This window comes from Parus major, chromosome 15 (genome assembly GCF_001522545.3).
Source record: "Parus major isolate Abel chromosome 15, Parus_major1.1, whole genome shotgun sequence".
Taxonomy (NCBI): domain Eukaryota; kingdom Metazoa; phylum Chordata; class Aves; order Passeriformes; family Paridae; genus Parus; species Parus major.
The window spans coordinates 2,579,665-2,594,038 of record NC_031784.1 but is presented as its reverse complement, the minus strand read 5'-3'; the positions used below and the strand labels follow the sequence as shown (position 1 = coordinate 2,594,038).

Genomic DNA, 14,374 nt, shown 5'->3' with positions numbered 1-14,374 from the left:
AGCGGAGCCCCGGGGTGAGGCGGGATTCGAACCCGGGGCCCCTTCGCTGCGGGGGGCGGAGCTTCCTCCAACGGCGGGCGGGGCCGGGCGGTGCCGGTGGGTCGGGGGCGGCCGGGGGTAACGGGGGATGACGGGCGGAGGCGGCGGGCAGGGAAAGGCCCTGGACTTAGGAAGGGCTTCCCCAGCCGGGCGGGACAGCGGGGAAGCCGTGCGGGTCTGCCCGGGCACGGGGGCCGCTCCCCGGGGGTGGTGCCTCAGGGCTCCGCCTCAGGCCCGCGGAGGCCGCCCCCGCCCGGCTGAAGGCCGCCTGTGCTCCCTCAGGGTCGGCGGTAACGGGGGAGCAGCGGTGGAGCCTCCATGCCGAACGAGACATCCTCGAAGGGTTCCCGCTTCCACTAATGCTTGGCAGAGCTCTAGCCCCAGGTCCCCTATGAGTTCATCACTGCTGCGTTCTGTTTCGCCCCAGGTAAAACATGGAAGTGCCGTTAGCAATCGGATCTGTTTTCGGTAGGAGGGTGCTCATGGTGCTGCTGAGGGCTTGAGTCATGGCCCACAGGTGGTAGGTACCGCCTTGTCCTGCAAAGGGCTTCAGTCAAGGGCTACAGGTGGTGCCACGAGCATAAAAAACTTCTTGGAATGGTCTCTATTTATAATATAAACATCGGTCAACTAAAAATAAACCCTTTGAGTTCATTATGAGAGAATTTGTCACTTCCTTGTGTTGAAATGCATTCCGTGTCTCACCTTTCATAGGCATTTAGCCCCAGTCACAAGAACAGCATCATCAGGAGGCAGAGACAGGAACTCAAGCTTTTAATTGCAGAACTAAAAGATCGTGACAGGGAGCTCAATGACATGGTGGCAGTGCATGAGAGACACATCCAGGCCTGGGAAGATGATCGACAAAGAATACTGTCTTTAGCAGAACGATGCAGCTTATTAACTAGTAAGTGTAGTGATGTAAAGAATGAGATCTTGGTCTTGTAAGTATGTTCAAGTGCTTCAACCCCTCCATAACAGTTTTACATCATATAAAGAACCATTTCCTACCCTTCAGCCTGAAATTTTACTGTCTTTCTCTGAGATCTAAACTTCCACACTGGTGCTGAAGTGATTTGATCTTGAAGGGGGTGTGATGATCAGATAATTTTCTCGTCTGAATGTGTAAATTTCTTCTGTGAATTCTTTCAAAAATTGTCTGATTAAATAAATGTGAGGAAAGAGAAAAATTCACAACCTGCTGGCGAGTTACAGAGCCTTGTTCTGCTGCACAGCTCAGAACAGACACAAACCAACCAGCAAAACACCTGGTGGCTCTGAAGAGTCTCAGTGCAGAGCTTACCACTCAGTTCCTGTTCCATCTGACCTGGATAGCCAGGGAATCCTCGTTCAGAGTGTGCAACATAAGCATCCATGTCTGAATTGTGTGCTTTTAAAATGCTGGGTTAAGTTATTTCTGAGATTTAAGAAATTGCGTGACAGCCTCTGAGCTGTTTTCTCACATATAACTTTGTCTCTTTTCAGGTGAGCTGAATGAGAGAAATGCAGTTATAAAATCACTGACCAAAAAGTTAAAGTTATTAGAATCCCAGCATAATGACAGTAAGATAACACTTGAAAACACACAAAAGAAATATCAAGAGCTCACTCAGAAAATAACAGATTCATCTGTTCACTGCCAGGCTTTGGAGGTAGGGGTTGAGTAATGGTCTGGTTTTGTAGTCCATGCATTTACAGGATGCCTGTGATGAACTGTAACATTCCAAAACTGATACATGCAGGGTGTTAAGACCCTTGTTCACAAGCAAATTGAGGAACAATTTTTACTCCAGTCCTCTTTTCTCCAGTTTGCTCAGGATCCCACATTGCCACTCACAATGTTTAAATAACCTTGTGGACACATTTACTGGGAAAAAAATAATAACTTTGAATCACTGAAGTAATAGCTGACACTTATTTCTGTTCACTAGGAGAAAAATCAGAGTCTCCACTGCTCAATTTTGGAACTGTCTGCTAAGACAGACCAGCTGCAAGCGAGGGAACAGGAGCTTCTCAATATGCTTCAGCTGAAGGTAACATCTCTAACATCTGTCAGCTCATGGGCACTAAATGTGGTCAAAGTGCAGTGCAGCTGTTGGTGACTGTGCCACAAGGCTTCTGTCACTGCTGATCTCACTCATGGTTAATTCTTAGGCTTGTTTGAGAAGGGAAAACTGGTCAGGAATAAACTGGTTTATTTTCATGAACAAGCTTGTCTCCAAGATTTAATTTGATGGTTTTCCTCAAAAGCTCAGAAGGAAATCTGTGGATCACTTTAACTACTGCAGAAGGATGTACGGTTGTTTTGGCAAAACCCATCCATGATATAAAAAATAAGAATTCATTGTGTTCCCTATTTCAGGACAAGGCCTTGCTTGAAACAACCGATCAGATGAATGAGGTTGCATCTAAATTTAAAACACTGGAGAGTGCGATGCGTACATCAAAGCTGGAGGAATTCAGTCGCAACAGAGAACAGCAAGACCTCAGGCTGACACTGAGCGACGTCGTGTTTCAAATAAATAAGATGAGAGGTGAGTGTTTCTGCTGGGCACCTGATTCAGTGTAGGCCAGCACCATTCCTGTTCACTCTGGGAAATGCTACATTTCATTTTACAGATGTCCTCTCTGAAAAGATGAAAGAAAGCAGCAAGCACCAGGAAGAAATCAGTCACCTGAAACAAGAAAATGGCTGCTTGAGGAGTGAGCTGATACTGGCAGGTGAGGGTGGGCAGTTGGCCTTTCATGCCTTGGCTTTCAGCAGCTCCGAGACTTCTGGGCAGCAGTTCACTGATGTCTGTGAAGGAGACAGCTTGTTACCTGCCTTCCTTGCAGTTTAATAAAAGTGTATCCCTTGTGTGCCATTCTTTTATGGAAGCAATATCTGGGGCTTCTGCAGGGACACTTTATAAAATCTTGTGAAAGCACAAAGTTCACCAAAGTGATTACAGTGGGGAGGAGTAAGTGGCTCTGGGGATTCTCTCCTGAAAATGTTGAGACTCTCTCTTCTCTGTTGCTTTCTTTCAGTGATGGGTTTGGTTTAGGCTGGTTTAATATTCAGCCCTTGGTAAACTACATCTTGCTCTCCATAATAATTCTGGTTTTGGGTGGAAGAACATCTGGTGCTGCAGTGGATAGGAAAGATCACTGCAAAATTCTTGGGGACAGCCACAGAGACCTTGAAAGATTAAGTGGCCAAATGCATCCTCTGCTGTGTGATAATTTCCTTGCCTATCATTTTTAGTCTGCTATTGCCTTTGCCATATATTGATGCCATGTCTCATTATTTTAAAACCAATAGAACTGAGAATTGTTTTGCTGCACTTCCCTCTATGTGCATGAGTTAGAATTAATTAATTGAATTTCCTTTATGCTTTTCTCTTTTTTCCCCTTTCCATTTTCTCTTTTCCTTTCTGAAAATGTTAAATGAATCAGTCAGTGAAGCACAATATCACTGCTAGTAAAATGAAGCCAGGTGCTGAGGGAAATACTTGATTTTTTTTGCTTTCTTGTGGGTTTTGTGCTCTTTTTAATCTGGAGGATAAACAGATGATCTTAAGAAAATGCTTTTGTATTGTTTAGGTACTGCTTTCTACTGCTACAGGCACAGCATTAGCAATGCACTTGCTTTGTGTCTATTCACCTGAAGTAATAAAAATAATTATTATCTTTTGAAACAGTGGAGGAAGCACAGAGGAAGGATCAACTTTATCAGTTTACCAAGTCTAAGCAAGCACGGATTGAAAAAGAATTGTCCAGTTTGCGACAGGTACAGCCCTGACTGTGTTTCTGCTCTGAGGTTAGAGAAACATTTTCAGTAACATCAGACCTGTGTGGAACAGTGTAAAAAAGTTAGATCTAGAGATTATTGATTAAGGAAAAAAAAAATCTGTTTGTGCTTTTCTGGCATCCCTGTAGAATTTTGATTTATTTCATCTGGGGTTAAGCTGATTTGCCCATGGTGATTACAGGTTGGGAAGTCACGTGAAGGGCAGCAGGATTGGGATTGCACACCTGCCCAAGGTGAACTCAGCAGAGTAAGGGACACAGTGTCCAGGCAGATCTGGTTTTTGTGACCTGTGTGTTCACCTGCACTCAGCTGAGGCTCTCAATGCATGTTCCATATTTTTAATTGCAAATAATTGGTGGGTAGTTCCCTTCTCCATTAGCTTCACAAAAAATCCCCTGCAGTGAAAGCCAAATCCCATGGTCATCATCCATGCCCTGTAATTCTGTAGCTGTGAACACCATAATAACAACATGTATTAAATATCAGGTAACAGTACTGATATTTTATTTATTGTTCAGTGTGGTTCCATCTTAGAAGAATATTCTCATCTTCTGATAGAAATCCTGTTTATTGCTGCAAAATGTTATTTTCCTAAATGCATGCAGAGATGTCCTCTTAGATTTGAAGGTGTTTGTCAACAGTTTGACTATAGGCATTGGTTTATAAAAACATTTTGAGGATGTTTTTGGAAGACAAGCACTGTGAGCACTATGATGATGTTCCTGCACCCAGACATTCACTGATGCCCCTCACTGCCTCTAACAGGTCTGTGTGAAACAGCAGCGGGACTTACACTTCCTTCACGTCAACTTGGATAGCTCTCAGGAGTCCAGGCAAAAGCATGAAAAGGCAGCAAGTAGAAGGAGGTAAAGACATTTTTAATTTATTATTTTTTTCTTAAATAGTTTGTTTTCAAGGAGAAATTTCACTGTTCAGCCCTAACTAACATCCTAACAGGGGTGTGTCTGGGTCAGGATGGTTTTGCTGGACTCGACCACAAAAATCCAGTGAAGCTGTCAAGTACCTTGTGTTTTATTTGGTCAGGAGAGAGCACGAACATCAGTCACAGACCAAGTGGTGCAGCAGGCCAGACAGCTCATGATTTTTTTAGAAAGTGAGCTAGTCTGGTGGTAGGGGTGTTAACCTGGCTCCCTACTACTTTTGTTTAAAAAGCAAAGTTTATTTTAGGAAGTAAACTTAGAGAATTGGTGCACACCCTGGAGGTTCAGATGGAATTGCCACACCGTATAAAACACGAGGGAACTCTCAGGCTGGTTTTGAAAACTAACAGCCAAATCTGGGCAGATTTTCTGTGGGGTTTTGGCAGGATACAGCTGCCTGGTGGTGTGTGAGCTGCTGCAGAGCCGTGGCAGCAGCTGGTGTTCTGCAGAGCTTTAGGAGTGCACTTGGGGATGCTCTTTACCTGCAGTGTTTCTGACTTGTTTTTGTCGTGCCATTGTAGCACAGGGGCCACATTCTCTGCCTCTGAAGGCCCCAGCGAGACAGACAAGGGTAGGACTGAGGGCAGCCACGGGATGTGCGAGGAGTGTGGAACTGCACCAGTTCCAGCAAGTAGGGTAAAACCCACCCCTGAGATGTGTGAAGTAGATAATAATAGACAGTTACTGAATGCTTCAGACTTGGAGGAAACTACCTCAGCGTTCTTAAACCCGTGTCAAAAAGTTGTGAAAGGCTTGGCCGTCCCTGCGGAAGGAGGAGAAAAGCAGGATGTTGCATCAAGCTTTGATGAGCTAGACAGTGAAAAATTTTGTGAGGCAAGGCCATTGAGAAACAGGGAAATTGGAGAGAAAGGAGTGAAAAGCAGAGACCGAAAAACCTTTGAGGTGTCTTTGCCTTCATATGATCATTGGCTTAACATCAAATCTCGTGTAGATTTGCAAAGCACTATGATCCAGAACAGCAGCACGTCTGACCAAACTGATAATGGAAACAAAACCTGGGAAGAGAGATCTGACACTGAGTCAGATAGCAGAGAGACTTCTGTGACTTGCAAGTCTGATTCTGATTCCTGTATTAATAAGTTCATCGTCAATAAACAGTGGAAGCCACTATCAGATCTGGAATGGCTGGAGATTTTCAAACCCAAAAAGAGAGATGGAAATATGTGCTGTGGAAAAGATTACAGCTGTTTCAAGACTGCACAAGAGATGAAATGTACCTCCTCAAAAAAGTTATGAGTTTGTTGCTTTTAAGAAATAAGCATAGACTTATGTAGAAATTTAGGTGTGTAAGCTCTCAGTATTATCTCAAGCTATGTTGAAAGTAAATGCTGTTTTAAATTTAGTCTATTAAGCTGAAAAGTAACAATTTAAAATAAAAATAGCTCTTAAAGTATCATGATTCTATTTTTATGCATTTTTTTTTCTCCTCTCTTATCCCCAAGAGCTGTGTGGGCAGGAGAAGCTGCCATACCATATAACTTAGCCAAATAAACTAATTAAGAAAATCCTATGGGTTTTTGAAATCTCAGGTGTTTCTTGTAACTCTGACAGATCAAATACGTTCTGGCCAGAGCTGGACTTGTACAGTGATGTGAGGCAAGAAACAGATCCAGGTTTTGTGTGATGCTTTAGTGACTGTGTTATTTCAATTGAGAAATCACACCTTGGCTGGGCAAGAATGTAGGACACAGCTCTGAGCACAGGCTGCTGCCTCTGTCAGGGCAAGAAATGAGATGGCAAGATATAAAGGACAGCAATCTGTCCACTCTCCAGTTCATGGGACTCTATCCTTCTGCTTGTGCTGTGGGAGGAAAAGGACATGTGGATGGGGACAAGCAGGATGAGGTTTCTAGTGCTGAAAAGTGTCACAAGAAGGCTCAGGTGCCCCAGTGATGCTGGAATGTGTCTGAGATAAAAACCTGCTCTGCATTTACAGAAGTGGCTTTGTGCCTGCATAAGCAAAGACATTCAGAGCTGGACTTGCTGTGGATTTGTTCTATTTCCTTTCAAAAAACAGATTTACCAGCTTTATTTTAGAAGGATTTCTGAAGTTTCACAGCTATTTCATAGCTGTTTTTTAGCCAGAGGAGAGGAGCCTTCCAGCTGGTGGTTTGACAAGCACAGTAAATGAACAGCTGTTTAAACCTGCTCACAGTGTTTGCCAGCAAGCCTGCCCAGCATCCAAACAGATTCATGTTATGGAATGGAAAGATCTGATGTATGGATGCTTTCATTCAGTGTGGCTTTTGAAACAGAAATATTGTAGAAGCGGTTGCTGCAGTGAGACAGACCTCTTCAGAAACAAGGTGAATGGGCAGCCACTGAAAAAGAACGCTGGCCTGGCACATTCCCACGTGCTTTAGCTGAGCTTCACATGCCGTGTGGGCTCTCTCTAGTTTCCACTGCCTATAAATCACTGAAAAGTCTCCACTCCCCTTCTGTGTAGCCTGACCTTTCTTATCAACTCCCCCAGCAGCACCAATGACACACTGCCGTCCCTCCAAATCCCTTTTGAGGCACGAAAGCTGCTTTCACTTTTTGTCTTGCCCTATTTGTCTTGTCCTTGAGTGAATTTTAAGGGAAAAGGAACAAATTCAACCTGGGCAGTGCAGCTAGAACAGATCTCCACTTAGAGGGGGCTGTGCTACCCATTTGGGATTTGCTGCTGAGCTCTCCAGTTTTCTTGATGCCCACATTTGGTCCTGGGGCCCTGCTAATTGGAGATGGATTGACTCAGTGCAAATCCCTGACTGTCTGCTCCTCTCCAGCCTCTGCTGACTCGGATTTGCCAGGCAATAAATCCTCGCCCGTAAATGGGAGGAAGGCAGGAGCAGTGCTTCTGTGAAGGGATTAATGGCAGAGACCAAACACAACATTCCTCCTCCTTGAATCTGGATCCTCCAGTTTTCCATTGCTGCTTTCAGACTGCTGATGATGTAGTTTGTGTTTAGGGAAGGGTGCTGGCACCTCCCTGTCAGCCCAGCAAATATTTTTGCCATGAGTTCCTGAGTTCTGGAACAGCCAGCAAGGAGGCTGTTAACAGTCAAATACCTTCCCCAATGGCAGAGGGGATTGTGAAATCCCAGAGTGCAGGAAGCATTTCTGTGTGCTCTGACTTGGTGAGTTCATTTATGTTGGGCCAACATTTTGCTGCCTTTGGATTTTTATCTAAATTCTCATTTTACAGATGGAGCATCAGCAGGTACTTGTTGAGTCTGCGTGGGCTGGACTAAGCCATTCATTCCTGAGCCATTTCCCTGCCTCAAAATCAAACCTGTGTGTTTTCCAGGACAGGCCCTGCTCATCTCATCTCCTCACACCCCTGTTCCAGGAACCTTGTTCCCTCACATCTCCACAGAACCTTTCCTTGTCAGAAACACAGACATGAGCTTTCTCTCTTAAAAGAGAGCTTGTTTTATCCCAGTGTTTTATGGGAGAAGTGAAATGGGACACAGCAGACACTCATGAGCTGGCAACTCTCATGAGGGCTTTTTCCTAGATTGAATGTCAGTTAAAAATTTTTAACCTATTTTTAACAGTCTTGCCAAGCATAGAATGCATTGTTACACCAAAATAAGTATCTAAAGAATATCTAATGAAATGTCATCAATTCAAATAGAATACTTGCTTTAAAATAGACTTAATTTTTTATTATTTGCCAGTCCAGGCAGGGCTAGCACTCTGCTTCTGTTCTGTTCAGAAGCTGATGAATGTGGTTTGCTCCTGTATTTAAAAACAAATAAACCCAAGCCTCTTTGGGAAAGCTCTCCTGTGATCTCTGAATTGAGAGGATGACTGTAAAACACTGTGAAATTTCCTTGAAAGCTACACCTACAAATATTAATTTGCCTAAAGGTTGATTAGAACCAAAAAGGGATTTGGGTGTGAGAGGGGAGCAAGTAGCAGAATATTGGGAAGAACAGAATATTGCCTTTTGTGTGCTCTTTTGCAAGGTTAAATACACACTCAAGCACATGGTCATGGAGCTGGTTGAGACTGGTTGAATGTCAAACCCTTGTCCTCAGAGGATGAAACTGATCTAGGGAAGCTGTTAAACATGGGAATGCTCTGAGGAACAGGCTAATCTCCCAAGCTTCTTGGTTTCCTTGGCTCAGGGCCCACAGTTATTTATGTTGTGCCACAATTTTCCCTTGAAAAGTTTAAAAAAAAAGATGGTGATGCTCTTTCTGCCTATGTCTTAATTTTTTTTTTTAACAGTGAAGGACACATGGATCTGAATTCCCTCCGCTTGGATTCTCCTCTCTTGACATCCACTCAGAAGAGCAATGTGACTCAAAGTTCTGGGAAATTCTCTGATGAAGACTCTCCTCTGGACATCAGTGACTTGGCAGTAACTAAACCAACAAAAAGATACTACATGAACACAGTCAGTATCTTATTGCACAATGTCCTTGACTGATTTTAAGGGGAATTATGGGGAATTATGACTGATGATAGGAATTCAAATGTCTCCTGGCATGGAAGAACTGGGGACTCAAATGATGAGACAGCAGGCTTATGGCAAAGATGATAACATTTTTTATTTTTTGTTAAATAACTTTTTGTTGCCTCAGGATATCTTGGACAGCATAAGTATAAATGAGTTTTTAATAAATAAATAATATTTTGGAATGAAAAGCTTCAGGAAAATAGATGCTGGCTAATTGGTGATTAAATATCTGAGCACACATGGATGCAGTTATCAGAAGCTATTGGGCATTGTTTCTTTCCTTTTCTACTTGGTCTTCCCTCTTTCTCATGTCTATTCTCCCCTTTTTCCCTGAAGTACCTCTCTTGTGAGTGCTCCATATACCTGCATGTGGAAATCTGCTAGAAATGGCACTAGGAAAGAGCTCTGTGTTTATCAGAAACACCAGCAGTTAGAGAGTCTGTTACTTTGCAAACATTTCAAACTCAAAATGCTGATTCTTGGTGCATTGTAATTCTTTGAAATCCTCCAAAAAAAGATCCTTCCATAACTTTGGCTCCCTCTCTGTGTCCTGCAGGACACCAGTTCCCTGTTCTGGAAGCTGGAGCGCTCCTTGGCCCAGTCCCGACAGATGCTTGCTGATCTGGAGCTCAGCCTTCTCCACACAAGCCCTTCCTGCATCCCTGACACCAAAAACATGAATAAGGTACAGATTGCTCTCCCAGGACAGGATGAGATGTTCAGGAATACTGTTTGGGAATGTCCTTTCCCTTATCCTTGGCTTGCACTGCATTAGCAAAGCATGAGGAGGATATTGGTTATGATGAGACCATCATTCCTGCATGCCTTAGTGCTTGAATTTTTTATGGGATTCTGTTTGGCTGCTCAAGGTCATGACAGGATTTGACTCCTGCACGTGTCTGAACAGATGGAAGGCAGAAGTCATTTTGGGGCGAGCTGCAGGAGGTCAAGAAAAAAATGAACACTGTTTTTTTCTCACTTGAATCAAATGAGATGATTTCTCAGGCTCAGCACACACTCACTGCTCTGCTGTCCCACAGACTCGCAGTCAGAACTGGTTTATTAGTATATTCATGGGCAGGAGGGCAGTATAGGGAGTAGGTAGTATATAGGATACTTTGGGTGTGAATTTAAACCAGAAGCTCAGTTTAAATAAATCCAGAGTTCTTGTGGGTTAGTAGTTTTAGCTCCTTCATTGCAGGGTCAGAGAATATATTCAGTGGTCAAAGAAAAGAACCTGTATGTAGCTGTCATAGCAGTTTATTTTATGAGCACAAGTGCTGATAAAGTTCCTGTTGAATATTTGGGCAGTAGAAGTAATCAGAGAAAGGGTCACTTGTTTGGTGAATAAATATCCATAAGAACTTCTACCTTGTTTGACAAGGACATTGTACCTTTTGTCCCAGAAATGAGCACACTTGTGCTGGTGTAGATCCCAAAGGGAGGATTTAGGCTCCTGGTTTCAGAGCAGTGCTGAACCCTCATCTTATCCTCACACGTATCACCTCCCTCTAAAAAGTTGCACTCCTTTTAGCCTTAGATGAACTTGACCAGAACAACGTTGCTGTAAGGAACAGACAAAGCCATTTTTATAACATTCAGAACCATAAACCCTTCGCTGTGCTGGGCCTGAGTGTAAATGTTGTGTGCCAGCGTTTGCATAAACTGAAAGGATATTTTGTTCAGAAGCTCCTCTGCAGGATTTCATTCAGTGGCAAAGACAGCAGCAGTTTAGTCTTTTGCAAGGACTCCTGAGTAGGAGGATTCCTGAAAAGCTCCCTGCACACAGTGCTTGCTTGTGGCTCTTGCCCAGCCCCATCAGCTGTCTGGCTCCTGCTCACTGCTTGGCACGTCACAGCTCGGCTTCTCCGGCTGCCCGTGACTCTGCTTTAGAAGCTGATGCTGCATTTTTGAGCTTGGAAATTGGCTTTTCCTTCAGCACGGGTGCTTTGGTGGATAGAAAATGAAGCAAACCCGTGTGTAGTGGCGGGAGCAGATCCTGAGCCACATCTGTGGAACTTTGATCTACTTTCAGAGCAGTTCTGGGCAAAAACTCGTCAAGCATGTTTGAGTTAATCTATGCAGGCCTGCTAAACTGTGCTTAAATCCAAGCTTACCTAGGGCTGTTTTAAACTGAGCTTTAGAACGTAATAAATATGAGATACAGCCTTTAGAATTTAATCAGGGGAGTTGGTATGTGTTGGATTCTGTGACCTGCTTGCAGGGGGAGGAGAAGGGGGAATTAAGAAGTGTACCCCTGCTGCTCACCAGCTTGAACCTGGCAGCTCTGGAAATTTTATTCTCTGGGTCCTTTGATTTCCATGTAGTGTTTTTACATTACAATAGAAACAACAGAACTTGCAGGAACTCTTCACAGAAGCCAGTTATCTGCTGCAGAAGAAAGAGATGCTAAGCTTCCTTTTTTTGCTTTGTGATGTTCCCTCAGCATGAAGGTGTTTTCAGTTTGATCTTTTTTTGTTTGCTTCCATCTTTATAAATGCATCTGCAACATGAATACACTTAATGGATTTTTGAGATGGGCCTGGCACAGGATTCTAAGTGCATTTCCAATAAAACTTTTGTGAGTACTGTAACAGCAAACAGATATTAAGTCAGCAAATAGTTCCTTTAGTCAAACAATTAAACTTTTCTCAAGCATGTTCCTCATCCTCAGGGCAGTCAGATCTCACAGCTTCATTCCCCAGTACCTGCACTCTCCTTATTGTAGTTAAAACCCTTCTGTGTGTTACAGATAACACCATCAAGGATGTGAATGTTGTTGAATGAGAGATTGGGAAGCTTTTCCCAGTGCCAAGGCCAAGGGCTGTTTTAGGATACTGTTCCTGGGCTCAGAGCCCCAAAAGTAGAAGGTATTGAATAGAGCTGTTTCAGAATATCCAAAGCAGCCTTGCCTACAGCAGATTGGTTTTTATTTTTTGAATCAGGAAATTTCTCACTCTCTGATTATTTGTTCTCCTATTGTGGATTGGATGTTTGCAATAGGCACCACCTTGTCTGGTTCTGAGGACAAAAGAGTAACCAGATATGGTTAAAATCCTGAACACCACATGAAACTGAATAAGAACCAGCAACAATGAGGAGAAAAACTGGCCAAAAAAAAAATAATAAAAATCTTCCAGTGCTGACACAACCCAAGCTGGTGCTCAGTTCTCTCCTGGGTATTCCAGCTGCAGTCCCTGGGCTGTTTGTGGAGCAGAACCCACCGTGCCCTGGGGAGTCAGGCTGGTTTGCAGCACCCTGGTGTTGTGCTGGTTCTGCAGGAAGCCTGGAGACTTCTCTCAGAGTCTTCTCTCAGAGCCCCTGGGGTGTGCAGAGTGCAGCTGATGGGGCACTTGGAGGAGATGGATGCTGAGTAGCTGGAATGCCAAACCTTCCTGTGCACAGAGAGAGCTCTTCCTTTCCTAAAAAGAGCCCTGAGGTAAAAGCAGCCAGAGGTTTTATAGGTTGAAGCCAGCACTGTGACTTGCATCCTGAAATCACTGATGTTACAAAGCTTCAGGAGTAAATCCCCAAAAGTGCTGAGCCCCGTGCTGAGGCAGCAGAGTGGGGAGAGCACGCTGAGCCTACAGAAATAATCACATTTGCCTCAAGTGAGAATGAGCCAGTGAAACAAACACACCACAATCCACTGGAGATCCACAACAGGAATGAGTGGCTCTCCAAGTCACTGGCTAATGCATAATTCTCATTTTCTTTCTGTGTTAAAAGGCACTGAATTACTATGATCAGTTAGATCTGCAGCAGTGCAGGTCCAGAAATAAGTAAACATTTGTGCAGTTTCATATAGAAAAGTGATTGAATTGATTCTGGTTGTGTTTGTTTGGCTTTAAATTGCTTTGAAACTCATTTGAGGGCAGGTGCGGTGCACTGACAAACATCAGGGCAATTTCCTCCCTAGCTGCCAGTGATTTAGCCACTCTCATCAGTCAGTTGTTTTGCCTCTAGAGAGAGGTTGGGTGGGTGGGGGGAGTTGCAGAACTCAGGAGGAAAGCAGTGAGTAAAAGGCTATATTCAGTTTTGGACACAGCACCATGTGCCACTGCTCATAAATGGTGACTCAGTGGCTGGCCTGGGGCACAAAGATAACTCCTTTCCTCAAAGCCAACTGGAAAGGTTTTATTTCCCAACACCCCGGTGGTGGCCCTGAGACTGTTGCCTTTCTGTGAAGTACTTTGTTTACCTTTTCCTCTTTATATTTCTACTCTGTGTTCTTACTCTGTTTGCAGTGTGAAAACGTGTGTAGGAAATTCACATAAGTATGGTTGTTTCAGATGTTTCAGAGGAAATATTCCTGCTTTTTAATAAAAATCTTTCCCATTTTCTGCAGAGGAAGAAGTTGTTTCCAACACCGAGGTAATTCTGAGGACCGAAGATCATCGACCCGGCAGCTACAATGGAAAGTTACCTCATTTTTTTTCCATCCTCCTGAGTGTTTGAAAGACTCCTAAGTGGCAAGAAGAAGTGACTCTGCAGGAATGTATTTTCTCTTGAAATAAAACACAGAATTACGCCAAGATTAACAAAGCTATTTTTATAGCTGAGAGCTCAGGTTAAACACTAGCTTGTTTTTTAAGAATCTGAAGTGTGTAATTCTTACAACATAGGAACTATTTTTCTTCTTTTTATTTTTTTTATGGTGGCTCAGAAATATTTATAGAGTATGACACAGCCAAGCATTCTCCTTTTTTTTTTCCTTTTTTTAGCATATTGTTTTTGTCCTGGATTTCTTGCCTTGTAGAGAGAGAGAGATGAATAATGTTTATAGGAAGTTCCCAATTAGTGTTGTAAGCAGGAACTGCCTCCAATGTTGCTGAAATGGGAGAGCTGTCACCCACAAGATGGGCAGAACAACTTTCCACGCTCAGGAGCTGGTTCTTACAACAAAAGTTTATGGCATCAGGTGTGTATGGCCTCTGTTTGCACTGCAGAGGTAGCCAAGTATGATGTGACCTTTTTTTTGGCATTTAAAGTGGATTGATCTTTGGTGATTGGGCAAGATGTGCTGTTATCACAATTTGAACTTATTTTTTAACTAAGAGACCAAATGAGCTAATAAAGCTGATACTTTGCTGTGTCTCTCTTGCCCATTTAACACATTTAGCACTTGATTCC

At 43.4% G+C, this 14,374-nt stretch overlaps 1 protein-coding gene across 3 annotated transcripts; it reads left to right on the top strand.

Annotated features, from left to right (window-relative positions):
- Window positions 1-156: 156 nt before the first annotated feature.
- CCDC62 (coiled-coil domain containing 62) lies at window positions 157-14,336 on the top strand. 3 transcript variants are annotated; one of them, XM_015644075.3, is made up of 11 exons: window positions 166-466; window positions 754-946; window positions 1,525-1,691; window positions 1,971-2,072; window positions 2,402-2,573; window positions 2,659-2,760; window positions 3,720-3,808; window positions 4,595-4,695; window positions 9,010-9,178; window positions 9,798-9,926; window positions 13,590-14,336. In XM_015644075.3, exons 1-11 carry the CDS (start codon window positions 431-433, stop codon window positions 13,617-13,619), a joined length of 1,290 nt encoding a protein of 429 aa, XP_015499561.1. In that variant the 5' UTR covers window positions 166-430; the 3' UTR covers window positions 13,620-14,336. The 3 variants fall into 3 exon arrangements, with proteins under 3 accessions (XP_015499560.1, XP_015499561.1, XP_015499562.1); XM_015644074.3 differs by lacking the exons at window positions 9,010-9,178; window positions 9,798-9,926; window positions 13,590-14,336 and adding an exon at window positions 5,292-6,184 and having other exon boundaries at window positions 157-466; XM_015644076.1 differs by lacking the exons at window positions 166-466; window positions 1,525-1,691; window positions 9,010-9,178; window positions 9,798-9,926; window positions 13,590-14,336 and adding an exon at window positions 5,292-6,184 and having other exon boundaries at window positions 845-946.
- The last annotated feature ends 38 nt before the right edge of the window (window positions 14,337-14,374 follow it).

Bases quoted from the DNA above. Each gene is read 5' to 3' on its own strand.
- CCDC62 (XM_015644074.3), top strand. From the start codon at position 431: ATGAGTTCATCACTGCTGCGTTCTGTTTCGCCCCAG. The intron at 947-1,524 runs GTAAGTGTAGTG...GTCTCTTTTCAG, and splicing joins ACGATGCAGCTTATTAACTA to GTGAGCTGAATGAGAGAAAT. The intron at 2,073-2,401 runs GTAACATCTCTA...TCCCTATTTCAG, and splicing joins TCAATATGCTTCAGCTGAAG to GACAAGGCCTTGCTTGAAAC.